The 27,732-nt window shown below is 39.9% G+C and overlaps 3 protein-coding genes across 3 annotated transcripts in view; 1 reads left to right on the forward strand and 2 right to left on the reverse strand.

Annotated features, from left to right (window-relative positions):
• Positions 1–8,593, reverse strand: part of LOC140995923 (ral guanine nucleotide dissociation stimulator-like) — a 55,696-nt gene extending 47,103 nt beyond the window's left edge. Inside the window, exon 1 of the mRNA XM_073466088.1 lies at positions 8,537–8,593. Within this exon, the coding sequence (XP_073322189.1) occupies positions 8,537–8,557 (21 nt within the window). The 5' untranslated portion in view covers positions 8,558–8,593. The remainder of the gene's footprint in view (positions 1–8,536) is intronic.
• A 2,942-nt stretch (positions 8,594–11,535) lies between these two features.
• ptgesl (prostaglandin E synthase 2-like) lies at positions 11,536–17,512 on the forward strand. The gene is made up of 7 exons (XM_073465973.1): positions 11,536–11,846; positions 12,919–13,107; positions 13,550–13,605; positions 14,442–14,594; positions 14,915–15,115; positions 15,311–15,428; positions 16,201–17,512. Exons 1-7 carry the CDS (start codon positions 11,556–11,558, stop codon positions 16,327–16,329), a joined length of 1,137 nt encoding a protein of 378 aa, XP_073322074.1. The 5' UTR covers positions 11,536–11,555; the 3' UTR covers positions 16,330–17,512.
• A 1,508-nt stretch (positions 17,513–19,020) lies between these two features.
• On the reverse strand, positions 19,021–27,378 carry gle1 (GLE1 RNA export mediator). The gene is made up of 15 exons (XM_073467231.1): positions 27,196–27,378; positions 26,245–26,487; positions 25,555–25,713; positions 24,771–24,919; positions 24,620–24,680; positions 23,503–23,760; positions 23,111–23,333; positions 22,446–22,558; positions 21,914–22,126; positions 21,399–21,589; positions 21,155–21,284; positions 20,951–21,055; positions 20,576–20,658; positions 20,400–20,463; positions 19,021–19,158 (listed from the first exon to the last, which is right to left on the reverse strand). Exons 1-15 carry the CDS (start codon positions 27,292–27,294, stop codon positions 19,090–19,092), a joined length of 2,160 nt encoding a protein of 719 aa, XP_073323332.1. The 5' UTR covers positions 27,295–27,378; the 3' UTR covers positions 19,021–19,089.
• Between the last annotated feature and the right edge of the window lie 354 nt (positions 27,379–27,732).

Consider the following 27,732-nt stretch of genomic DNA (forward strand, 5'->3'; position numbering starts at 1 on the left):
CACAGATGTCTTTAGTACTTCTTGCGGTTCAAAATTAAAGACGGCTGAAGTTTGCTCCATGCAGCAAAAGCTACAGGGAGGATTTGAACCTTGAGCCTCAACCTCAGTAGTCTGAATGAGGCACACACTTTACCAGTGGTGTGTCCAACACCAGTTCAAAACAACCCATTAATACCTGACAGTCGTTTTTTCCTGAGGAGGAACTAATGTGTTTCCTATCAGGTCAGCTTTTTGCAGTAAATGTTAAAGCTTTCACAATGAATCACGACGCACTGATGAATATATAAAATGTCACAGATTATTAAATGTGCAGAATGTAATGTTAGTGTGAATCTGTCACATCCTCTGAGCTGTTCTGTCAGCTGTCCTACCCTGACAGACTGTCTAATCTGACAGCAGATAACACATGAATGATCTAATTACCTGGTAGATTCATGGTAGGTTATTTTTTGAAGAAATAACATTATGAATCAGGCTAGTATATCAGTGTATGAATGTGTGTATGAATTGGTGAAAAAGTGTTGTAAAGCACTTTGAGTGGTCGGTAGACTAGAGAATAAGAAGACCATTTACCATTTAACTAGAGCAGCAATCGGTAGTTGATTAATCGATCGACATGCATACCTTCGCCGAGGCCCACCAGTCCCCAGTATCAAGCCTAGTCCCATATCAGATAAAAATACTACTAGCCAAACTCCATCGAGGTTTCGTGGAAATGTCTTCAGTAGTTTTTGTGTAATCCTGCTGACAAACCAACCAACCAACAGAAACTTCCTTGGCGGAGGTAAAAATGAATCGACAACTACAGTATTTTCAAAATCAAATAATTGTTGTCTTTTTTAAACAAAAATGCCAAGATTTAACTTCCACCTTCTCAAATGTGACCACTTAATGCTTGTCTTTGTCATACATGACTGAAATATAGTGTAGTTGGACAAATCAAGACTTTCGAAGATGTTAGCTCGGGCTTATAACTGTCATTTTTTTGTTATCTTTCATCGACAAAACAGTACATTTATTTATTTTTATCATTTAATTGAGAACATCTACAGGTTAATCAATAATAAAAAATAATCATACTCATACACAATATTTTATATTATTATATATGATTACATAAAAATAAGTGAATCTAAATTTAAGTCCTCCAGGTACAAAGTATGCAGACAAGCAGGTGATGCTGCTTGTTTTGCAGCCACGTGTGTCTTTGCGTGCATATATCTTCAAAGCAAGTACATCATGAGCCTTGTGCTTCATTTGTAGTCTAGTTTGATTCAAGTTTCATCATCCAGGTGCACTAAGCTGATTAATAACAAAAAGCTTTCTTTGTACATCAGCAGACACACTGCAGCAATTCCATCAAACTTTCTATGTGGAAACAAACCACAAACACCAAACTGAGGCTTCTGGCTGCCTTTGAGGAGAAGCTAAACCTCTACAGAACATTTACCTTCACAATAAACTGATATTCTCAGTCTGAGTGAGACATTTGTTTCTGCAGTGTATGTGTAAGAGGTTCCCCCGCAGCAGCAGGACTGAGTCCATCTGAAACATCTTTTCCTCCACCTGGACTCCACATTGGCTTTTTGATATTTTCCTCATCATCTTTGCAGCCTGAACCTGAAGGCTCAAATAGCCTCTTGCAAACTCAGAATATTTCTCGTCAACCTCGTCGTATGTAGGTCATGCAGCTTTTACCCCAAATGGCTATAACGGTGACAGAGAGGAAGTAAGTTTGCTCTGACCTGAAAAAAAGTCTGCCTCAGAGCTGTGAAAACGTGTCTGTGTTTTGTTTTTGAAAGCCGCTGAGGTTTTTTATCTCACCTACCACGTGTCATGCTGTCAGTTTTTACTTGCAACACTGCTTCGACCGCTTCGCTTTTGTGTTTCATCATCATGCAAATGTACTAAACTAAACTGAATCTCAACAACCAAAGCTGTGTAATTATTAACTTTGTCTTTGGGGATATATATTGCAAAATAAAACCAGATGATCCTGCGAAATGAGCAAAAGATGGCACTCATTCCTTTCTTTTAGGCTCTTCTTTCTCAGATAATAGTTGCATATTTACGGACAGTCGCCCTAAATATTTTAAGTGTGGGCAGGCTACAAGTCCGAGCTTGAAGTCTTGGGGAATATAAACAGGTAACAAAAGCAGCCCTGATTCAGATGCAAATGATGTTCGACGTTGTGATTTAAAAGTACAGCCGGCGAGTGAAGATGAATGCTACTGCCTTTAAAAACGCAGACAGTAGAAGAGGAAGAAGAAGCAGCTGAAAGAAAAGAGCGAGAGGGCCTGAGACACCACTGGGAACTGCTTTCAGATGCAGAGGCCGTCCCACGGCTGAATACTGTAGGAGAGCCGTCGTCATGGAAACAGGGAGGCAAAGCCAGCTCTTCATAGTGCTACATAAGACCGACCCCCTCCCCCCTCCACGCCTCCTTTCCTCCTCTACAGATACAGAGCCAGGACAGGAAGCGAGACTGTAACCTGCAGGTCCGCTTCCTGTGGCCTGAGACAAAGACAGGACGGGCGGTACAGGTACGCAAGAGGTCAGTTCATCTGCGACACGTGACTGTAACCTGTCATTTCTGCTCTGTGTCCAGTGTTCATCTGGTTAAATGCTGCTTCAACACAATGATGACGTGTTGATGCAGTTTAGGTGTCCAAAACGCCTTTCAGGACAACATGCAACAGGAGGACAACACTGACATATCCAGTTAAGTGTCTCTTTAATGTTTAAATATGTTTTCATGTGAAGCAAACGACTAGCACTGTGCCCAAGATGAATTTTCCCTTGGAAAATAAAATGTACTCTATTCTGCTCTATCTCAGGCGACTGTGAGAAGACGGAGGGATGTGAAACTTATCGTACATTCTGTCCACAATCTTTTGAACCGTGCAGCTCTGTTTGCTGAGCTCCGATTTTATCTTGAGTTTTTGTCACCACAGCTGCTTGCTTGCAACCAATGGTTTTCAAGTCAAAGATATTCAGTTGAATATTGAAGAAATCTCAGAAAACCAGCAATTAATTACATTTGAGAGGCTGCAACCAAAGGTGACCTTTGGAGGGCACCAAATTGCACCAATTTCTACAATTATCTGCTTTAAATGTTTAGAAATGCTCAGAAAGAATAAAACAGAAACTTAAAAATAACCAGTGAAAATTAGTCTGTAACTGTCATGTTAAGATGGATGTGATTTTCAATTATTAATATATAAATATATGCCATAATGTTGATGTCAATCCAAATATCAACATTTCATTTTTAAAGCCATTACTGCAGGCAGAAGCAGATGTTTTATTCAAGTTTATTCAGGGAAAATCACATATGATCGAATCAGGCCTGGAAGATAGGGTAAAAGAAAAATCATTTTGTGATTATTCTGACAGATATTGACAGATATGGATTGCGGTATGATTCATGATTAATGGGGACAATCATTTTTGCATCACAATTTTCATTTTCAGCAAAAAACCAAAAAAAAAAAAAAAACCACTAAATAATGAGTGATCATGAATATGTGACATTTGTTGAGGTCTGTACCAAACAAACATGTTTTTTTACATCTTGAGAACAAGATTTGTAAGCCAGGGCATCTCTGCAGCACTACAGTACTTCACTATAATGCTGTTTTGTCACACACTTTATCTAAAAATTGCAGCTTCTGTGATTTGGTTATTGCACTTGGCCATATTGCAATTTCAATAATATTGTGATTAATTGTTCATCCCTATATTCAAACTTTACATCAGATCTGATGTATAAAATGTAATTCATCTCAGACTTCATGAAGGGACTTCATCCCTCCTCTCTCACTGACAGCCTATTTTGCAGCCTGAAAAAGAAAAACACCTCAAAACCTGAAGAAAAAATCAATAAAAAGTGCGAACGAGCAGCAGCCAGACTTCATGTTTCTGGCCTGCAGAGACTCTGGATGGAAAAAATTGCCTCCAGTCCGCATGAACACGCCTGCAAATGATTACAGTGTCTACACACATACAAATCTGATCCGGTCACTTGGAAATTACAAACGTGGACAGTCGGCTTTAAAGAGCAGATTTAAAAGACAAATTAGGGCTGTTGCTCACTGAACAAACAGTCCAACAGTGAAACAGTGTGAAATGCTCGGCAACAAGTCGAAATGTTACACAGCTCCTGCAACAACACTGTTCATCATACACTTCTCCCCAGCACAGAAATGCTTCTGACAAGACATTTCAAGGACAGGCCCTTCCTCCACACACACACATACACACAATTCATGCTTCTGAAAAAGAAAAAAAACCCTGGGGACTAAAACACTGGAGAAAAAATGTATGATTCTTGTCACATTCCATCAGACAAAGAAGTCAGATATGCTTGGAGTGAAGTCAAGCTTCAAGAACAGAGTGCTTTCTGGAGCGCCGTGCAGAAAATGGAGCGCCGTGGCAGCAGCAGAAAAGCTTACAGCTTTATCTACAATTCCTACAATGGTGGAAAAAAGGCAAATAAATGTTTCAAAAGAGGATAAACACCAATAATACCAGCAAGAGGAAACAGGATTTACGTGGAGGGGAGTAAAGAAGAATGAGAAATGGTTGTTTACAGTGAAATCTAGGCGACGTTTTTTTGAGAGCTGAGTGTGTGTGTGTGTGTGTGTGTGTGTGTGTGTGTGTGTGTGTTGAGGGTTAAATAGACCTTTTAAACAGAGGCAGTGGGGAGCCTCACATCCTGAAGCAGCCTCTCTCATCCTGCTCACTCAGACCTTTGACACAGATTCATCATGTTGTGTTGGAATAAACCTTGCAGCATTGGTAAATGTTGGCTTTCAAGAAAAAATTGTAAAGTTTTGTAATAAAACTGCAGTAAAAAAAAGATGTTTGGCTTCAATATTTCATATTACAACCTGGCAGATCAGTGAAGTTTTACACCAACAGTGTAAACAGTAATTTCCTGTTTGTGTGAAGTGACCGGGCTTGCACTATTGACTCATTTCAGCAAACAGGGTTTCAACTTAAAACCTCAGTTTGTCATCTTAGCAATTTGGCAATTTTACAGAGATACTTTACGATACTGTAACGTGTTTGTCTCTTATAGCCAGGCCTCCGCTGGCAGGTTAACAGCTGCTAGCTTGTTTAGGTTTGTACCATTAGCAACCAGTTTAATGTTACAGTCACTTGCCATGTTCAGTGTGTTGGTTGCTAGCTTGGAGGTCAACAACCTTGTTGTTATATGTTGACGGGGATTTTGAAAACAGTAACACACAGATAGCAGACGGAAGAGGGGAATGCCCCCTGAAATAGGCGCCCAATGAGACCACGACTATCAACGTGTAAGATGTGGCCACCTGCCAAAGGTTGCTCCAAACAAATAGGGGCAGCATATCGCCCGCAAACTGCTGCTCACTATACCCTTTGCTATAGCTTTCTTTGGCTAGAGCTACTAGCTGCTGTTAGCTGCTGTTAGTTGCTTCTTAAAATCCCTTTTCCCTACAGGCAATAAATCATCTATACAACACATGTACAGTCATCTATAACAGTGGTTTTCAACCTGTTTGTCAAAGAGACAAAAGACAACATTAGGCTATAGTGAAGAAAAACTATTTTCCTGAACTCACATGCAGCAGAAACTCTCTAAAGTCTTCAACTAATGTGATGTTTTTGTGTATTCTTTCTGAATAAATATCAGTTTATCCATCCATCTATTTTTTTCTACATCCACTTATTCTGTTCAGTGTCGTAGGGGGCTGCAGCATATCCCAGCATGCACTGAGCTAAAACACATACTAACACACAAACACATTCACACCTACAGGACCTTCAGATTTTTCCAGTTCACTTCACCTGCTTGTCTTTGGACAGCAGGAGAAAAAAAGAACTCGATATAGAAACAATCAATCATTATTTAACAATTAATAGAAATTGATTAATTTCCAGCTGAGTGACTAATGGATTTATTGACTAAATCTTTCCAGGGGGACAAGTCGGCGACATCGACTCAAGAATCTTCTCCACCAGTCTCTCCTCTGCCCCCCGTCTTGAGCAGACACACCTCACATCTCTGTAGCTGTGATGTATTATTGATGTGTCAGCTTGGGCTTATGGTCACTGATGCTGCTGTGGGGGGTAAACAAGAGGAAGTAACCCTCCCTTAACATCCCCTGACCCCCCCACAATTCTTGGACAGAAGAGGTTATGAGCTCCACTGACTGAGGGATTTTCCTCGAGGGCTTCCGGTCTGCAGCAGAAAATAACACCCTCGGTATTACTCTCAGCTGCAGACCAGATCTAATGAGTCGGAACGCAAGAGGACGCGACAAACACCAGCAGGTTTATCTTTAGAAAACAACACCATATTTTTATCCATTGGTTATTTTTTTTGTTTAGTTTCGGGAAACAAGGACAAAATGCTCTTTTCAAGTTCCCAGAGCCCAAAGTGATGTCTCTTGATTGCTTTTTTTGTCTGAACAAGTGTTCAAAACCCAAAGGGAGGCAGTTTTATCATCGTATGAGATTATAAAAAGTTGTTCATTCTCACACTGTAGAAAGTCCAGCGAGAGGAAAACACCAATCGATTAATTGATTAATGCTTTCAGCACTATTTTACACCCTTTGTCAACAATACCACAATGCATACGTCCGTTGACATTCCCATTACTTGCACTACATTTTCCAATGAACATATTACATTACATACTACACTACTATACTACATTGACTTTATACTGTTTTTACTTATTTAAGGTTGGTATTTCCATGGTCAAGAAATCACTTAGTCCACAAATATTCAACAATAATCATCACAAGACCCCCAAATGACGTTATCATGTTATGAAATGTTTTGATCTGTCCACACTGCAACTTAAAAACACCAAACATATTCAAGTTGTGCTGATATAAAAACACAGAAAAGCAGCAGATGTGTTTTTTTTTTTATTGACTCAAAACTTAATGACTTTAGTTTTGTTAGGATTAGTGGGTTAATGCATTCATAAATCAACAGAAAATTCATCGACAACCATTTCAATAGATTAATGTGGAGCATAAATGCCAAATTCTCTTATTCCAGGCTCTCAAACATGAGGATTTGCAGCTTTTTGCAGAAATGTCCTTTCTGAATAGTTGGTAGAAGATGACTAGACATTTGAGGACATCACCTTGGAGCGTGGGAACTTGTGGTCAGCATTTTTCACTAATTTTTCACATATCTTAGATATTTTTTAAAGGGGCTGTGCAGAATTTCTGTGTTGTGCTGGAAGATGGTCGTTAGTGTATGTTAGCAGACTCCATTTCTAAACCAACATTAGCTACTGTTGCTCTCTGTTAGCAGAGCGAGTCCTTCACATAGAAATCCACAGTCGAGGAGCATTAAACAACTTAAACATATCTTCCACAGGCTTGCGTAGGCAACCGAAAAGAGATGAGGAAGGTCTCATTTTTCACGTCACGTTACAATCTGCTCACATATGACCAATAAAAAAGTGATTAATACATGTAAATTGCTACAATGTTTTACATTGTTGGATTGTGGGATGTGGTAAATTCAGAAAATTCATCACGTTACTGTAATGTAGCCTTAAAAACCAGGAGAATACAACACTTATATCACGATATCCCAAATCTACACCATGTATAGCCTCATATCACGAAAACAATATAATATTGAGGTATTGCCCAGCCCCTGTACGACACAGAAAATGTATTGACAAAAAATAATACAATTCTTGGAAATGTATTAAGGCAAAAAGGCCAAATCTTCTCATGTTGGTTCAAGATTGTCAAATCTGATGATGTGCTTCTTTTCTCTGGAGATGTCACCTTGGGCTCTGGAGACTTGTGATGGGCAGTATTTGAAAGAAGGCAAGATCACAGAAAAAGAAAGAGTGAGGAATTTTCCTCGCTCTTTCTTTTCATCTTGCCTTCTTTCTGGCTTTTATTCCTTTTACTTGAAATGACTCATATTGCTTTTTTGTGTTTTTACATTTTCAGTTCTGCCTTCTCGTCTTGGAATAGGCTCCCTTGTGTTTGGCTCGACCGTTGAGTGTTTCTTTTTTTAATATTGTCTTCCTGAGGTTGCTGATTTTGCTTGTTTGCCAAAGCACTTTGCAAACTGTTTTTAAAGCTGCTATATAAATAAAGTTTATTATATTATCAAATCATAAGCACAGATTCATGATGCTGTTATTTCATACCTAATTTGGCATACTACAAAGCCAATCTCCACAGGTTAAATGCCTTCACAAAACAAACAGCAGCTCCAGAGACAGTGGGAGAGAGAGGTTGGCTTTAAGCAGGGCAGAGAGAGAGAGAGAAAGAGAGAGAGAGCTGGTAGGAAGGTTATAATGACGGGAAATATGTGCAGCAGGGTCATCAATAGAAAAGATATTGATCACCTGAAGAATCACTGCACAAATCCCCATTGATGCACGACCATTTGCTCGGTCACGAGCTGTGAGAGACCTCTAATTAACGCCTAATCACCACTATGCAAATGAACTCAGGTGTGTATTTGAATATGAACCCTCTGACTCCAAGCTTATTTTTTCCTTACCTGTTTTTCCAGCATGATCATTCTCTCAGTATCATGACCTTCATGGAGTGTGTATCCATGCGAGTTCAGGTTCACCGTTAGACACACTCCTCCTCAGCCAGCATCTTGTTCTTCACGGGGAAAAATAACGAATAATAATTTTTAAAAAATGGGTTAGCTAACGAGCGTTAACGTTGGGAGGCTAGTACACAGCTACGGTGCTTTATCCTTGAGAGAAATGTCCTTAGTGGCTCCAGCATGTCTCGACATCAATATAAAAAAGCATTAAGGAGTGTTTTTTTTTTTTAAACACCACGTCGGTCAGTGAACGGGGGAGGGAGAAAAAAAACAACCCACTGCGAGCTGACTGAGGGCTAGCTAACGTTAGCGTGCTAGCGTTAGCCAGCTAAACCCAGCGATTATCAAAATTTTATTTGTCTCCCCCTGCCTTCATCCATCGCCGCCCCGCTCCCTTCACAGTCACGCTCGAAAAAACACAGCGGAGAGGTCTTCTCGAGCATCGGCTCTCCAATCCCCGCCGTTGCTCGACGCCGACATCCCAATGAGGAGTGGTCAATCCGGGGGAAGATGTGGTGATTTGACCACTGTAACACTGATGCTTAAATGGATGCTGCCGCTGCTGCTGCTGCTGCTGGCTGATGAGGGGAATCTCCGCTTTCACCAAGACAAGACGCTGCTGCTGCTGCTGCTGCTGCGGTCGGAGAAATCAGAGCGCCTCAGAACAACGACGCTCCTGAACGCACCACACGTAGAACGACGCAGGGGCGACACAGACTCTTGAACAGACTCCAGATACATTTTAATACACGTTTATAATAGTTTTAAACATTGTTCGTGTTTTCATAACCTTTTTTACGACATTTTTAATTCATTGAACCTCTCCTTCTTTTACTTTCTCTATAAGGCTATAGCAAATTCATTGTTATCCTTCAAAAGAACAATACCAACATTGTAATTACAATCACTGACATTTAAGTTTAACCCCCCAAAATCTTTATATAGACAGAGCTTGTGCAGTTTTGCAAAGAAGAATGGAGTAAAATTGCAGCATCCAGATGTGCAAGCCTGATTGAGACCTATCCACACGAACTCAGTGCTGTGATTGTGGCCAAAGATGCATCTGCTAAATACTGACTCGAAGGGGGTGAATAATACTTATGCAGTCACGTATTTTACTATTTATTTTTAATTAATTGACATTACTTTTGACATTAATCATTTGTCAAAATAGCCAAATCATATTGACCATGATTCCATTTGTAAAAGCAATAAAAAGGGGAAACATCCAAGGGGGTGAATACTTTTTATATGTACTGTACATGTGGCATCTATTGCATGTCTGTCCTTCCTGGGAGAGGGATCCTTCTTCTGTGGCTCTTCCTGAGGTTTTCTTTTCCCCTGTTAAAAGGGATTTTTCTTTTTTTTCGATATGGCAAGATTTTCCTCACTGGAATCGAGGGTCTAAGGACAGAGGATGTGGAACACTGTACAGATTGTAAAGCCCACTGAAGCAATGTGTCTGATTCTGGGCCACATAAATAAAATTGATGTGATTTGATTTGATTTTTGTCACATGAGCTATTTCCATGACAATAATGTCGATGAAGACCATGAGATAAGGTTGAAAGGGCCAGAAGAAGCTACTAAGTGGACCTTGGACCTTGTTTTTGTCAAACAGAAAATGTTTCATATATAATATATAATAAGCTGATACCGATAATTGGAAAAATGCTGAATATTGGCCCGACCACTACTCTTTATAACACACAGTTTATAAATTATACATGATGATAGTGGTGGGAGTCAGTTGTGGTGGTTGGGTGTCTGAATTAGATGAATTACCCCCTCTGGAGGTTTTCTGGACATGATCAACAGGGAGGAGACCCAGGGAAGAAATTGGATAAACTGGATTAATTGCACATCCCATCTGGCCTGGGAGTACCTCCGGATCCACCAGGACCACCAGGGAAACACGGCTGAGAAAAGATACTTGCTTGCTGCCACTACAACCTGAACCCAGATTGACAGCACAACATAGATTGATGGATATAAGATACACATATGAAACAAATGTTGAAATGTAAACAGTATGAGTATTGTATAGCTTATCTCAGTTTTCTATGTTTGTAAATTGGATATATTTCAATCCCTTTCACATTTTTCTCTAACCCTGTCTTCTACATTTTTGGGTTTGATTGCATTAAATTGTAGGCTACACATTGGCGTGTCTGTCTCCCTTCAGTTCTCATTCAACAAGAGAATAAGGACAGATTTGACAGAAACCAGATAAACAAGATAAGTTGATGCTTTATTGATCCACAGAAGTAATACTCAGGTGTCGGGCAGAAACAGGTACAGATAAATAGAGAAAAAGAATTAGATAAATAATTAGAAGTATATAGAATTTTAAAAAAAAATCTAATTACAAGGCAAGCCGTATACATACAGTACCCATGACCAGTGTTGTACTTTAACTATTGCTTTGTTGGAGTTATTGAATGCTGTGCTAATGTTGTCATGCAAGAAAAAATTAAGCCATCATTATTTTACTATAAAACTACCAGTTCAGTAGATAACTAGAGCATTATGATGACAAAACCTTGAAATTTGAGGATATACCATACAAAACAGAGCGATATCTCATTCCCAGCTGCGATCCTTGGTTGACTGTTGCAGCTCTTGAGATGCCTTCAAAACCATAGTAAGTGCTGTCACATGAAAGTTTAACATGTAGGCCTTCTGTATTTAAGTTTAAAATGTTTTCCTCTTGGTTTGTCCAAATATCAATGGGAAAAGTCTCAAATGTGAAATTAATGCGTGAGTGGCATAAACATGGGCTAACAGGTTTCCATCATGCCCCTACAGATTATAAAGGTTCCTCTTTTATCGCCCTGGTCTCAGACTTTGAGTGTGCACGGCCCTGTGGCCCAGCGCGCAGCCTGACAGGCTCGACTGAGGGCAACATATCCCAGTTTCCTCATCGCTCGCGGTGCATCCTGGGAATTTATGTAAAAGCAACATGGCGGCCGCCTGCGCCAGAACGCTTTGTAAGGTCGGCTGGAACATTTTGGAGTCTCCGGCCGCCCGCCGGTCCGGTACCGTCTCCTACCTGGTGGGGAATGTCGGCGCACAGGGGTCCAGGAGGGCGTACGGTACCGGCGGGACCGGGGTCCGCTCCAAACTGCTGTCCTCTCTGCGGGGAGGAGGAGGCAGAGTGCTCGGCTGTGCCTTCCTGCTCGGTGGAGGTGTGGGTTTATACCAGACTGTGAAGTTCAGTGTCCAGCAGCACCTGGCCGAGGAGGAGAGCAAGGTGAGTCCGTCCACTGGTGACCGTTATGCGGCCACACAGTCAGCCCGGCCCGCGGTGTCCTGGTTGTCTCTGGTGGGAGTTTTCCATTGACAGCAGTTATCTAACTTCACGTCTGCAGATAGGGTCACCTGAATGCACTGAGGTAACTGAGTATATGTAATCAAGTAACGTACTGTACTCAGTACACCTGACAGCCACTTGTACTGTATTTTATGCTACTATTATTTCTAATTCACTACATTTGAGGGGCATTAAATATTGTTTTTATTGAACTTTTCAAGTTTTATACAAGAAAATAAGTTGAATACACGTAAGATTAAGGAAAATTAAAATAACAACAACAAAATAAACAGTGTATCTCCCACATTCTGCTATGAATTATATGCTGTGTAACGGATTACTTTCATATAATACATCAGTGATGTGTGCTAAATTTGGTGTAGGCAAAGGATAAGCTCCATGCAACCTGCATTATAACAGTCTACAGTTCACATCTTACATCCAGTACTTACAGCATCATAATGCCCTCGTTGTCACAAGGGCTGGAATTTCTAACCCCAAGACCTTTTATATGCATTGTGTGGCAGTTTGTGATAATCTGATTAATTGCAAATTTGTTTGCATCATTAAAACACTATCAACTGAAGTTGTAAGGGTCTTGAGGTGAGATTTGCAGTACTACCTGGGTTCAACCAAATTACCGCAAAAACCACATCTAATTTCTGTTCCCTTATCTACAGTGCTCTCTATGGACAAACAATGTAATGGTGACTGTTTCTAAATGGCCTCAAACATAATATACGGATTTCTGTGATGCAATTTTGCTGCGTTTCAGGCATTTTGTTAGTGTTAGCACTTGCTGTTATAGCAGCATATTAATCCATTAGTCCACAGAGTACATTTTGAAAGGCATGTTCAACATCAGTCACACATCGATGAAATGTTTGGGTGTGGCAGTATTTTTGGAAATCTAGTATAAATCTAAAAAACTGGAAGATATTGTATGCGAGAATCAGCCTTTATGAGATGAGCTATAATGGCGGTTCCCCTCCCCTCGTCTGCTTCATTCCAGGATTCAGGAGGAGGTCCGAAGTTGACTCTGTACCAGTACAAGACCTGCCCCTTCTGCAGCAAGGTGCGAGCGTTTCTGGACTACCACGGGCTGCCGTATGAGATCGTGGAGGTGAACCCGGTGATGAGGAAGGAGATCAAGTGGTCGACCTACAGAAAGGTTCCCATCCTGATGGTGGATAGCGATGTGGTAAGACGGTTAAATCTCAAGAGGAGAACTATGGGATCTCTTTCTTAACATCAGATAGAGGTTACAAAATAAAACCATTTGCATTTAGTGGAGTGTTATTTTACTATTTCTGGCATTTCCACTACCAAAATACGTCTTTAAACTAAACTCACACTGAGGGAAAGAGAATTGCTGAAAGTTGCGCACCTTTCTACTGCAACAGTAAAAAGTCTTATGAAGTAAAAAATCTTTCTCAGTCACTTTGATTTGGAAATCAAATATGCGAGACAACACCAGAGAGCTGCTTTAAGGCTTTTCCAGTCTAATAAGAACATTTTGTCCTGTTGTAATTAAAAGGTTTTTATAATATATTTTTTTTAATATCTTCCACAAATGTGCAGTCATTTTCAAACAAAAACCTTCTGTCTTTTTGTCTTTTTTCTCTTTTTTTGCTCATCTGCAGCAACTGAATGACTCGTCCGTCATCATCAGCTGCCTCAAGACATATTTAATCAGCAAGTAAGTAACTTTCCTCATATGATTTGAAAATATGTTTTCTCTTTTTTTCTCTGGATAATTGTTATCCTGGGCAGGGGAACACGCAAAATGCTCCTAGTTATATACAGCTTTATACAATATGAGTCATGAGTAGATTTATTTTTACAATAGCTTTTGATATTCAGCCATATAAATAGTTTTGTTAAATCTCTTTCTGTGATTTCACCCTTCCACCCCAATAAAATGAAGGCGATTACATTTTAGATTTTGTTCAAAACACCAAAAAATTATTAAAACATACAGAAATGTGTCTTTAAATAAAAAAATAAAAAGTCCCAGGTATTCTGAACAATCCACAGAATTCACTGTTAACAGTAAAGCTGCACCAAAAGTTGATTAATCAACTGACAGAAAATTAATTGGCAACTGGTTTGATCATCGATAAATGGTTTAAGTCTTTTTTTAAGCAAAAATGCAAAAATGTAGCTGGTTCCAGCCCCTCAAATAGAAATGTTTTATGTTTTTCATTGTCATACATGATGGTAAACTGAATCTGTTTGCGTTTGGGACTGTTGGTCAGACCAAACTAGAAGTTTGGAGACGTCACCTTGGACAGTGAGAAATTCTAACTTGCAATATTTAACGACTAACTGACATTTTACATTCAAAGCGATTAATCAAGAAAATAATTAGCAAATTATTGATAGTGAAACAATTGTTACCTTTTCTATAATTGCAAATAACCAAAACTATCTGCATGGATAGATACCACTGATGTAAGAGAGAAAATACATTGTACTGTATATGTTTGTCATTTGGCAGCACTGACCCTTTACATGTGAACCTTTGTCATCCAGTAACAAAAGTGTCCCCGACATCCTTCGCTGCTACCCGGAGTTGAAGTCGGTGAACGACAGAGGAAAGGAGGTGACAGAGTACTCCAACAAGTACTGGGTGATGCTGAGTGAAGCCGAAATCGCGGTGGTTTACCCCGAGAAGGGAATGCAGAAGTAAGTCCAGACCTGCTGCTCACACACAGACCACCAGAGATCAAATTCATAGCCCAGAACCATCAGCAGATTCTTATTTTGAAAGGTTGCACTCAGTGGCTCTGCTGTCATCCAGTGGCTACAGTTACAACTGGATGTCATAGGGAATTGTTTATATTAGTAACAATATCTTATATTGAGTAATTTCTGTCCCAAATGATTCTGTTTGGCCCACATTTGCTCAGCCTACAGTACAGTTGTACTATGTAAAAAGACGTTTAAGTCTCATTACTACTATGATGTAAATTGTTAAAGTGTTTGTTTTCTTTTCATGCTGTCAGAGAGGAGATGAAGTGGCGTGAGTGGGCCGATGACTGGCTTGTGCATCTTATATCTCCCAACGTGTACCGAACCACCGGTGAGGCCCTGTCTGCCTTCGACTACATCGTGCGCGAGGGCAAGTTTGGTACTTACGAAGGTTTCTTTGCTAAATATGTCGGAGCAGCGGCCATGTATCTCATCTCCAAAAGGCTGAAAAGTAGGTGAGTTACACATAAAGAAATATCTTACAGTGATCGTCGGTCCAGCTTAATTTTCTAAGATGGAGGAACTGCATCTCTGGTTTATGGAAATGTTTCTTCTTAGTTGCTTAATGGGTTCGACCTTGTAGATTTTGTATTTTTAAGTCAATGTTAGAATATCAAAGCGTTCATTATTCTGCTTTTTTGACACAACAGACACAACCTGCAGGACGACGTGAGGCAGGATCTCTACAAAGCAGTCAACGACTGGGTGGCAGCCATCGGCAAGAAGAGGAAGTTCATGGGTGGAGATCAACCCAACCTGGCAGACCTGGTGAGGAAATATGCCTGTCTCTCTCTGCAGGGTTTACGCCCACTGTACCTGAACTCGTGAAAAATCACAACAATTATTGATGGATTAAAGATCCATAAAGATGGATTTCCAGAAAATGTGGTCATGGAAACTTGGGCCCCAGAGGATGAATGCTAATTAGTTAAGTGATCCCAACATGCTAGCAAAATGTCCACTTGCGCAACACATTAGTTCATGACAGAGTTGTTCTAAAACTAATATCTGCCTTTTGAGATAAAAGTGATCGTAGTTAACATCTAATAGTAAACATGTACTGTATGTTAACGTGCAAACTTAACTTTAAGCTTGTTAGCATGCTAACAGGCTAAAAAGTTAGCATACTAAATGTTAGCATAACTGTGATCATAGATAACAAGCAGCTATATTAACGTGCAAACTTTAGGCATATTAGCATCCTGATAATTTGGCATGTTGGTATACAAGGTGTTGATTGATTGTGTCATTATTAGTTTATAAAATGTCAGAATGTTGGAAATTAGAGCGTAAGTTGACATCTTTGAACAACTCATTGCTCCTCGATGGCAAACAGATTCTAAGATGTCCTATAATGGCTAATCTACAGAGGATAAACCTGACATTTCTCAACCTCGTTTGATGTCTCTCTATTTTTCCTCTAAAAATATTGTTGTGCATAATGGACACTGCAGCCTTTACGACCTCACTTCACTGTTTAAGCGGCTTCAGATTGTTTTTTTGGGGTCAACATTTCCCCCCGTTTTTCCTCTGTCTACAGGCCGTGTATGGCGTCCTCAGAGTGATGGAGGGCCTGCAGGCGTTTGACGACATGATGGCGAACACCAAGGTCAAAAACTGGTACAGACGCATGGAGAGGGCGTCGCTCAACCACGAGGGCCGCAAGTGAGTCGAGCGTGAAGGAGACCACAGGACACCGAGCACTTTCAGCCTCAAAAAGACTGAACAGTGAACCCCCAGAAAGACAGTGACCTGCAGCATCAGGAAGCAAGAAGTCCGGATTTTGTTGTGGCTATATCAGTTTGAGAACGGTTATTACTGCCCAGATTGATTTCCTGCCATACTATGAGTTTAAACCTGCTGATGTGTATGAACGAGTTAACTGTAAACATTTATGTAGAGAAACAGATTACACACATGAAGATACTGTTGTCATATATTTAACTTTACCATTTAATGTCCAAGCTGCTTTGTGGAGGAACCATCAATTCTGCTCCTTATTTAAGAGTGTTTTACTAACCTCTGCTGGTTAAGTGCGGTAACTACACTATATCCTAACATATTTCACCAAGACAGCAACGTCTCATTTTCACATTTTGGGGAGGTGAAAATAAATTGTCCCCATAATAGTTAAATATCTCTGGAAATTGGTGTCACAAAAGTAAAAAAAAATGTTAAGCAGAAATATTTTTCAGTCCTCATCGCAACCAAAAAATGTAATTTTGGAGCAGCTTGTATTTCACATACAGTACTGTGTATTGTTTTGTTTAAAAATCTAGACTAACACAGTCAACTTCTGTGGTTCTCAACCAAAGATTGTAGGCTCCAACAAGGACTTCCAGTTTTATTGTAATTGTGAAAAAAATAACTTATAAGTCAACTTTTATGTCTATATTCTCTCATAAATTTGTCAGTTCTAGTTCTCAATTTAAAAAGGGCACAACTGAAAAGAGAAACAAGTGGAAGTAAAAGCTAATTTCTGATATAATTTAAATTAAGTTTAAGGGCAGACATTTCCCTAGAAAAAAACCCTGCTCCTTTTGATTTTCTTCTAGGTTCAGTAGTTTCTGTGTAAACTTGTAACAGAAACCATGAGATCAGGTTCAGGTTGAGATCTGTTGTATCTTGTTCTCTGTGTGTAACTGATGAAGGATCCGTCTGGCAGCAAGGAATCGATCGCTCATCGCCTGGTGTCCTCTCTGGGGTAAAATGAATAAAAATATTAAGAACTGGTGAGCTGCCAGTTTGAATGTTATTAATATGCAAACTGCAGATCAATCTCTGAATTAATTGTGTTAAAATGAACTCAATGTGCATAGTTGTAAAAAGGTAAAATAAAAAGGAAACCTGGAGTTGTGTTTTTTGTTTTTATTGGAGCACAAGGTAACAGTTGTGCTGAATATTGAGTTTTAATCTACAGGGTTTGGTGAAACACAGAATTAGTTGTTGGGTGTTAAAGTAAAAGAAAACTACAAATACATAAATCAGTATTCTGTAATAACACACATGCAGGATTACATCTGACAAAGGAGGGAACATGCAGCTTGCAGAGGCAAATGTACTTTTTATTCCACTGCATTTATTTGATGACTTAGTTTGCAGATAATAAATTACATATTTTCATTAATGAGGGAAAGACTTAATTGACCTTGACTAGTAAATTCACAAGTTAACAGTATATAAAGTAACTAAAATAACCTCCATCTTTACCTACTGCAACGTGAAAGCAATGAACACATTTATGCATCAATAATCACGATCCATTTCTATAATGTGTATGATTCTGAAATATCTCATTCTGCATTAGTACTTTTTCTTTTGATACTTAAATAAAAGTTCAAAAGCATAAAAATTGAGTTAACATTTTGAATGCAGGACTTATACTTCTAACAATATATTTAAAACTGCTTTACTTTAACCAAAGTAAAAGATGTGAGGACTTCTTCCACCGCTGTCGACCATCAGTCCAAAAACCAAAGATGTTTAATTTAAAATGGCACAAACACAGAAATGCAGAGAATCCTCACATTTAAGAAGCCTGAGCTGAGTCATTTTTACTTGACAAATTGTTTCTGCCAATCAACTTCTGCTCTTCTCCAGGTTTGAAGTTTCTGATTCATTTTTTCTTCTTGAAAAAAAGAATTTTGCTTTTCAGGAAGGCAAAAAAACCAAACCAAACAAAAATAGGTGACAGACATTTCCAATAAAATGCTGATGAGATTTTATTTCAGACATTTGGTTTATGGATTACAATCATTGAGGTTATACGTTACATTAAGAAAACACCTCCAAAATGACTGCGTGAACAAAAAGCACACAGTTCCACTTTGAAGCACCAAGACAGATTTCTGTTTCAACATGAGGATGAAATTATTTGTGTTTCTCAGCATATTTCTAGCCTTGGGATAGTGTCCTTCACAATGATTACACCGACAGTTCATCAGACTACAAATCTTTGTTCCACATGGTGGATTTATATAAAAAAAAATAAATAGCAAGATTTCAAATCATTCAACACACTTTTGATTTGAACAGCGATTTGATAAAAACACAACCCGCAGTGATCGTGTGGTGAACAAGAGCTTTTAAACCTACAGGGATTACAACAAAAACAATAAAACAGCTCCACATTATTGTCTTTCAACGCTGGAGAACTTATTCACTTGTACAATTCAGCCTAAGGCACTTTACAAAAGTACATAAATGATGAAGTCCTGTATATTTTAAAGCTGTTAAGAAGCAGAAAACTTTACAGTGTTTGAACAATGACACCCAGACAACAGACTGAACGGATGTTGGGAGGATTGATGTGTTGGTGAGACGATGTCTTCAAGAACAGAACACACACAGTTTCCCAGCATCAGACTACATCCCTTCCTGCTTTATTCAGTATTAAACTACATCATGCAGCAACATCCATCTTCCTCCATCACGTCCTCCAGAACCCGGAGCTCAGCTGGCCTTTGGGCGGATTGATCTGTCGGTTCCGCAGTGACGTCTACAGGTGGGAGACAATAGAACAATGAAACGATCATTCAAACTAATCAATGCACTTTATAAATGTATATTTTTCTGTTAAATATAATACAATTTGTTTCTTCTTCATTTCATTACTAAAAGTTATTTTTCTTATTATACCTTGGTCTTTATCACCTACTCTATTAGCACATGTTTTCTGTGTGTGTAGCAGTCAGGGGGCTATAACTGCATGTCACTATTTAATCCTTTATTGTATAATGGCAAAGCTCATTCCTTAAAGGGGCACTATGTTGTTTTGGAGAAGAAATTCAAATCAGAATTTCATTTTTTCATTTAATATGTTTTCAATATTAATGAGGTAATAATACAAACTCGTTTCTATAACTGAACAAACAAGATACAGGCCCTGTCCACACGTACACGGGTATTTCTTAAAATAAAGCTTTTTCTCTGTGTTTCTGCCTTCTCTTCTACTACTCTCTCATTTAAGGTCACCATAGACTGACATTTTGGAAAACTCCCTCCAGGGCAGAGATATTCAGAAACTCCGTTTTTGGTGTTTACGTCGGACAGAAATAGAGATTTTTGGAAATGATGACGGATACACGTTAATCAGTGTTTATAGCATCATTGGCAAATGTGAACTCTGAGTATCTGTTTTGATATTGGAGTATCTGAGTTTGTACGTTGATGGAATGGATTTTATATGACAATACAATGATGGAAGGCAAAAACGGCGAGAATAATTGAGACAGAACATGTCCGCGTAATGCAGTTCTTCTGAAACACACGGGCTTGTCAGATATTTCTTGCTCACATATGGAAGTAAAACTGTTAAAATCAGCGAGGCGCTGTGGTGCGCTGCTATCAAAAGTCCCCAGATGTCACTGTGCCGCTGCGTTTGAAGCCCTGAAGCTTTGAAGCTTTTTTCAGCACAAATAGAAAGAAAGCTTCATCTTCCCATCACTACTGAAGAAGCATTTTACACGTTGTGTCTAAAACTGTCATCTTGACAGAAACTGCTGTGATATAAATAAAACTAAACTTTGTTGCACAAACAGACTGTCTGTGCATTTCTAAGCAAGAAATAAAAGGTGCAAAGTAACGTTGCCTCTCTTTTTTCGACAGCACTTTGAGGAAGTAGCAATCTTGTTTGAATAAAACCAGTGCAAGTAACAAGGCTGTGACCTTCTGAACCTCAACAAGGGCACAGAAATTGTAGGTGTTTTGGCTGCGGAGGAAGAGTGTAGTTTAAGTTACCTCTAGAAACTGTTTGAGTCTGATGACCGAGCCCATCTGTCCAGTGGTGGTCACCGCTTCAATTCTGGAGACACCACAGAGACACATTCAACACATCACACAGAATGAAGTTAAACTGGTGGCAGCAGCTGCTGGAGAAACACTCGACATGCTTTAAATGTAAAATGAGTGTGTACCTCTGGAAGTATTCTTCTTTAAGGAGCAGGATGAGCTTCCAGAACTGGCCCTGATACTGCTTCATCAAAGCATTACCACAGACCTGAAGGAGACACAAACAAAAAGAGAGTTAACACTGAAGTTCACATGTTGAACACACACAGCTGCTTTCACTGAACACAGGCTTTAAGAGTGTGACGAGAGCACAGTAACATGATGAGACAATCTCAGTCTGTCTCAGTGAGTGAAGTAGCTCTGACAAACAGTGAAAATTAACCCACATTGATCATAGCATACTTAACTCTTACCTCAAGACAAATCAATGAACAAATAGAGATGCACCAACTGCAATTTTCCTGGATGATACATAGAGAGCTGTTCTAAAATAGGCTCACCTCAAGAAAGTCGAACAGCAGCGTAGCTGTGATGTCTGCCAGAGGCTCCATGTTGAGCATCTGAGCCAACCAGCGCCAGCCGTGGTTCAGACCGTGAGGAGCAGCCTGAAAAACATTAGGTATATGAGTCAAAGTTAAAGATGCAGAAGCCTCATAATATTTTCAAATGGTGCTTGGAAGCAAACAAACAGGGACAATTCTTACCCCCTGCTTGGAGCCGTAGGGCCACCTCAGCTGGATAATGGCAGCGTAGAGACGAATCATCCCGGACATCCTCTTCAGGAAACTGTCCTGACCTTCCACCCCGGAGTCGTTCACACGATAACCAAGAATCCTGATGAGTGGAGGATAAAACACCTGACGCAAATCTGTATACTTTTCTGTTTATGTGATTAATCAGACATAATAACTGAGTAAAAGAGGAGTGACATGTGTCCGTCTCCCAGACCTCTGATATTCCTCCACTGCTGTGCCTTCCTTCATTGGCGGGTAGTGTGGGACTGCATACGGACATTTCTTGTGCAGGTGGGCCAGGATGAACTCTCCCACTCGAGGGTGCAACTCCCAGATACCAGAGGCCACGACAGCGATAGGGAAGGCAGCTTCGTGGTGGGACGCAACCTCCTCCTCTCCTTGTTTCTAAAAAAAAGTTTGAATTAGTTGTTTTTTTTCTACCAATAATCCAAAACCCCCAAAATTTCTAATTAACAGTGATATAAACATGGATCAAGCAGCAAATCCACGTGTGAGAAGCTGGAACCAGCGAATGTTCCTTTTTTTGCTCAATATATGACAATCGTTGCAGCACTAATGCCAACTGTAATGCTATATCATGAAATTTTTTAATTAATGTGACCAACTTTGATAATGACTAAAAGAATAAGCACATTTTCAACAACCCTGCCTTGTGATTTATTCAAGAGTTTCTGGGATGATATATGAAACTGCACCATCTGAACTCACCACAAACTTCTCAGCTAGTTTATAGCTGACGAAGTCAAGGCCCTGTGGATGATGGGAAGTGGAGACAGACTTCCCCCCCGACACTACCGCCCGTCCTGACAGCAGCTTGTCGATCTTGTCGAAGATTTCTCTGAGCTGCGATCCAGAGTTGCTGGAGATTTGACTGACGGGGATAGTGGCGGCTTTCTGGAGCTCCAGCTTCAGCTTCTTTGTCTGAGTCCAGAGAAGAGACATGAAATCACCTGTACAGAGTTCTGCTCACAAGTGAATACTGAAAATGTTAAGGAAGTATCACCATTACTGCACTGTTGACCTGCTGCATGAGTGCTTAAATATCATGGATGGTTATTGAACCATAACAGTTCTGATTTATATAGAAAAATTGTCCCAAATTCAGACTGTATTTTATTTTGGCAAAGTTCTTGTATTGCTTAATCCACATGTGGGGAAACTCCTCGTCTCTGCCTGTAAAAATAATCTGTAATATAACTGGTAATATTATAAACATTCATGCAGAGAATCACACACTCACCTGAGCATCTTTTGTGGCGTTGAGTTGTTCGAAGGACTGAGCGCACTGAGCAGCTGACTCCTGCAGCTCCTTGTACCATTTCAGTGTGCTGTCTTCAGCACTGTTTTGTAGCCCTGATGGACGACAATAACCATAAAATATTTTTACATTTACTCATTTTAACTGAAATGTGGTGATAACTGTGCATAAAAGGACCATAGTGGCAGTGCTGTTGTACTTTCCAATCCAATAACTAATGTGGCAGCAGAAACCTCTGAAAGGAATTATATCATACAGTGAAACACTGATAAACATTCTAAAAGGTTACTTTCCTGCCTGAAAAATATCGAAGCTTAATAAAATTACATAACAGCAGTCCCAGGATAAAAATTATAACAGTTTTAAGCTGCACTCAAAATCCCCACCATCATTGCAGGTTGTGCAAAATGCATTCTGTGAGCTGTGACTGATTTTACAAGAAAAGAAGTACAGCCATGAACACAGATTGAGATAGACCTGGTGTCTTTGTTACACACAGCCATCTGACATAATTTCTCCCAGCTTACAGGTCACAATTTTGATCTTCAATATATTATGAGCAAACCTGTAACTGAAACATCAGACTTCTAGGTGATATTGATGTGTGGTACATAGTATATGATTCTCAATCAGAACAATCCCCTAACCTTTCTTCTTGGCCTTCTCTTTAGCCGACTGTGCTGCCTTCTTCTGCGCCTCCTGCTGCGCCTGCAGTTCCACCTGCTTCCTGTGCTCCTCTTCCTGCTCCTGATCCTTCTTCTTCTTCTCTTGAGCCTTAGCGACCTCCTCCTGCATCAGCCGGATCAGCGCCCTCATCTCGTGAAGGGCTCGCTCGGCCACGGTCATGTCCTCCACGCTGGGAAACTCTCCCTGAAAAACACACGGCAGAAAAGGTTACAAAGAGTCTGAGGAGTGGGATGATCTTCAGAGATCATGATGTACAAAATACAAAACACAGTGACTCCAGACTTCCATCCCGTCAGTGTAGGAAGGAGCCTCGATCCAAACCTAAACTTTACCAATCAGCAGTTAAACTGACCTCTGCAGTCTTTCGCACCACTTCAGACACCTGGGAGCACAGCTGGTTCCCGCGGGTGCTCAGGGAGCTGAGGCTAGCTGCTGGGAGATCAGCTTTGGTCTGGCTGGACGGATCCAGCAGCTGGTTGAGCTGCAGGATCTCCTCCTGGATGGTGTTAAGGTTACGCAGTCTCTCCCTGCCCTCTGCCTGCCGTTGCCGCTCGAGCTCCGCTTCACGCACACGCTGTTGCTCGGCCTCTCTCAGCCGCAGGTTGAGGATCTGATGCAGAGGACGGTGAAGAAAACACAATTATACTTTACAGGATATGCAGTTTCTGAACTTGTAAAGAAACAATAAGGGCCCCATATTAATCGGGCATCTCAGAATCAATCCTTGAAATTGAGCTACAAGTGAAGCTTGGACGACAGACTCAGTCCTAACTCAGAATGGAGCTTGATTATTTTTTAAGCTTCCTACGCAGACTTTCCACCGTGAGAAGGATTACTCCTAAGATAGAGCGTCACGTTGCTGTTCTAAACAATCTCTGTCTCAAACAAAGTTTCTGCAGGTTTCAACAACTTAGGACTTTACAAGACCATTAAGAATGTCATTTTAGACCTAATTTACGCCCCTTCCAGGCAAAAAAGGCATGAAGCTCCAAGAGTTTGATTTATTCCTGTCAAAGCTGTTGGTTCAGACAAACTCCAATATCACAGTTCCAAGCTGCATTTTCCCATAAGTTTGTGAGGACATTTGTTTTGGTGATAACAGCATGATCTCATATTTGCATCACATCATTCAAAGATTTGTTTTTCCAAAACTGTATATTTCATCAATTTATATAAAACTTCTCTGTCTGACCTCCATCTCCTCGAAGCTCCAACAGGTTAAGATACCTGTGGAGCTCTCCTAAATACCAGCACAGATAAGCACAAGTTCCTAAGTTAATTAAGTTGAATGGAAACTGCATTGGCTTCTAGACCTAAAAATTAATATCTTTATACATTTTTAGACAGTGAGGACTGATTTTCTCCTCTGAGATGATTGTTAAATGCAGGATTTGGACACCAGACTTCACACTGTACCCAAACAGTCACTCACACCAGTATCACATCTACAAGTGTTCTGATGATTATACCTTCATTCTGTGTCGCTGCTCTTCCTTCAGCTTCTCCTGACGCCCGATACTCTCTTTAGTTCTATAGTGCAGAAAGTTGACAAACCAGATGACATAACATTTCAGAAATCTGACACACCATAAGACTTGAATCCCTGCCAGCGGCTCTTACTCTCTGTCCATCATGTCTCTCATGGTCTGGAACTCCTGCCTCTGCTTCAGCTCCATGAACTCTTCAAAGCGTTTCAGCTGCTCAGACTCGGAGCTAGCCACTGCCGCCACCAGCTTCTCTTGCATTTCCTGCCGCAGTTTCAGTGCCATCTGAGAGCACAGATTTAAGGTGTCAGTCAGGTGAGACTGCAGAGCTTCCTCACTGCATGCTGGGTTATTCCACTTTATCACATAAACAGGTTTTATTCATATATCAGGGCCGGTATGTAGAAAACAACCAAGAAGTAGTCCATTAGCTTTTGACTTTTCTGAGTCAAGAAACTGTTTGCAAAAAAGCAGGACTAAGGTGGCTGTGTAAAAAAGCTTGAAGGAACTTGAAGGAAAATTGTCCAACATCATATAATTCACTGAAACATGAAAGCTTATACAAACAAACTCTATTTCTTCTGTAAGACATTTTCATTCCTAAAAATCATGAATAATAACCAAAGAAAAAAAGTAAAAAACAAAAAATAGATAAGAATTAACTTACAATAAAACTATTTTTAAAGAATACAGTAAAAGAAAAAGAAAGAAATTTCAATAAAAAAGGTTTGAAAGGTTTTTCCTTTAAAAAAATAAAGATACATTTATCAGACTTCTTCAAAACATAAAGAAGGAAAGCAAAGCAGCCGGCACCACAAAATCCTGTGCACATCTGTATAAAACACTACATACCCAAAATTTTCTTATCACAAAGCCATTAAGTTGACCTCATGGGATAATCAACAATCTTTGTGTCTGACCTTGGCCTTTTCTCGTTTTCCCTCCTCAAATTTGATAATAAGGCCTGCCGTCTCCATGGCTTTGGGTGACAGCAGGGAAATGGCAGGCAGCGATGCAGGACTGGAAACTTGGCTGACATCTGCCTCTGGGTCATCATCCATCGCCTCATCACTAAGCGCCTGCAGCACATTGAAGAGACAAAAAACAGTCAGAAATGAAGTGAAAATGAGTAACAGGCAGTAATAAAAAAGTGTGCAGCTGTTCTCAGAGGAAAGCCTAACAGCTAGCTCCACAGAAATGTTAAATAACTTCTTTTAAAAAAGCAATGTGCACATTTTGAGAGTCAATATTAAAACTTTCACAATCTCATCAATGGAATTATTTTCAATAGTATTTCTACCACAAAACATTTCAAAGCAACTTTCAAAAACATGTCGGCTTTAGACTGCGGTTATATTTAGATTTCATGTCCTTTCTGAGTACTGAGCATGTACCATGACTTTCTGAAACCAATAAGGTAGTACAAAAAAAAAGCCATTTTGCTGTTGGGTTGTTTCAAATATATAAATATACTGTACATTTGCTCTCTGAATGCTGACAAACAAATACAATAAAGCTATAAAAAGCTATTACATGACAGAAAATAGTCTGCAAAGCCTTCTTCTCACATACAAACACACAAGGAAATGTAATCAGGATGAGAGACTTGCCTTCTCACTCTCGGTCCTTGAAGGCCGGGCTGCAAAAAGCGCTGTGTGCTTGGCGTTGATGTCAGAGATGGATCCTGCAGAGGAAACAGAGGCGGACACCTCCTCAGAGAGGCCAGGGCTGGACTCTCCGGAGCTGGAGCCTATGAAGCAGGACTTCTGCAGGGGTGAGGAGTTGAGACGCTGCAATATGACCCCAGAGTGCGATGACAAGCTGAGGGCCTCCTTGCAACCTGCCAGAATGTCCTGGAAGAAAGCAAACACATTAAACCTCAAGTATACTTCACGCATTCACATGAAGCTTGTTTAATGTTTAAATGTACCAAAGATTTTAAATGTTTTAAGAGGAGATGAATGCACACTAAGACACTATGGCTGATATTAACTTGATACTGATTAATCAACATGCAAGTAGTATTGTAATGTTGTAGATGCTCGAGGTGGAGCTAGTTTAACTACTTTAAATACACTTTAGGTAGTTTAATCCAGGGGTTTCCAACCTAGGGGGTCACAATTGAAATCTGAGGGTCATGAGACGATTAATGGGAGAAGTTCTGCTACATAAATCTGTATTCATTTTATGGAGTTTATGCTAACTAGAACAGCTCTAGAAATTTGGTTTAGAGGGGAAATGTCACCTCTGTGGAAAAGCTAACAACTCTTCTCAAACATGACAGGTTTCTACTCTAGTTCAAAAGTGAGTCAGATTGGAAGAGTGAACAGAAATTGAAAGCGTTGATTAATTTAAGACGGTGCTTCCACTTGCTTGTGCTCCTTATTATAGGTCTGTATTAGTTATTTAATAATGGAGTGAAATAGCTAAAAGGTCACTTTAGTAAATTAATTCGTCAAGAGTATGCAGGTAAAGAGGCAGGACAGCTTGGCCTAACTAACTAACATTAACTAGCCATTAGCATAGCCAGCTAATGAGTTTGTTAGCTTGCGTTAACTCACCTCTCCCCTTTCCGACCAGAATGGGTCGTACGTGATATTTGCCTTTGATGAATTTTTTAATGCCTGTAAAGTTTCCCATCGTAGCTTTTCAGAGGGCATCACGACAGAAAAGATAACAGAACCCAAACTAAAACACGATACTGCAGGATACAGGTAGCGCTAGGCTAACTTTTGAACAGCCGGATGAGGTTACATAAATTACAATCCGACGAGAAACAGCCCGCCTACTGCAGCGACGTTCTGGGCAGGGCCATACTGATATACATTGTGCTACCTTGTAGTAACAACATTTATTTGACTTTTTAGAGTATTTTTATATTTGTGTGTGACCAGTATGTACAATGGTGGTCATCACATCCCTGACAACCCAATTATAAATGTTGACATTTAAATGAAGATTTTGTTGCATCATATAAATGCCGAATTGAAGAACAGACCCGAGTAATTTCGAAAATGTCATAATTTATGTCTTGAATCGTTTTTATTTTCGTGAAACAGCAAGAATATTTTGAATTGGCACAATTCTAAGAGGCTTTT

This window comes from Pagrus major, chromosome 5, assembly GCF_040436345.1.
Source record: "Pagrus major chromosome 5, Pma_NU_1.0".
In the NCBI taxonomy this organism is placed as follows: Eukaryota; Metazoa; Chordata; class Actinopteri; order Spariformes; family Sparidae; genus Pagrus; species Pagrus major.

Bases quoted from the DNA above. Each gene is read 5' to 3' on its own strand.
- ptgesl (XM_073465973.1), top strand. From the start codon at position 11,556: ATGGCGGCCGCCTGCGCCAGAACGCTTTGTAAGGTCGGCTGGAACATT. The intron at 13,108-13,549 runs GTAAGACGGTTA...GCTCATCTGCAG, and splicing joins TGATGGTGGATAGCGATGTG to CAACTGAATGACTCGTCCGT. The intron at 13,606-14,441 runs GTAAGTAACTTT...TTTGTCATCCAG, and splicing joins AAGACATATTTAATCAGCAA to TAACAAAAGTGTCCCCGACA.
- gle1 (XM_073467231.1), bottom strand. From the start codon at position 27,294: ATGCCCTCTGAAAAGCTACGATGGGAAACTTTACAGGCATTAAAAAAT. The intron at 23,334-23,502 runs GTCAGTTTAACT...TGTGTTTTTCAG, and splicing joins TGGTGCGAAAGACTGCAGAG to GGAGAGTTTCCCAGCGTGGA. The intron at 22,127-22,445 runs GTGAGTGTGTGA...CTCTGGACTCAG, and splicing joins ACGCCACAAAAGATGCTCAG to ACAAAGAAGCTGAAGCTGGA.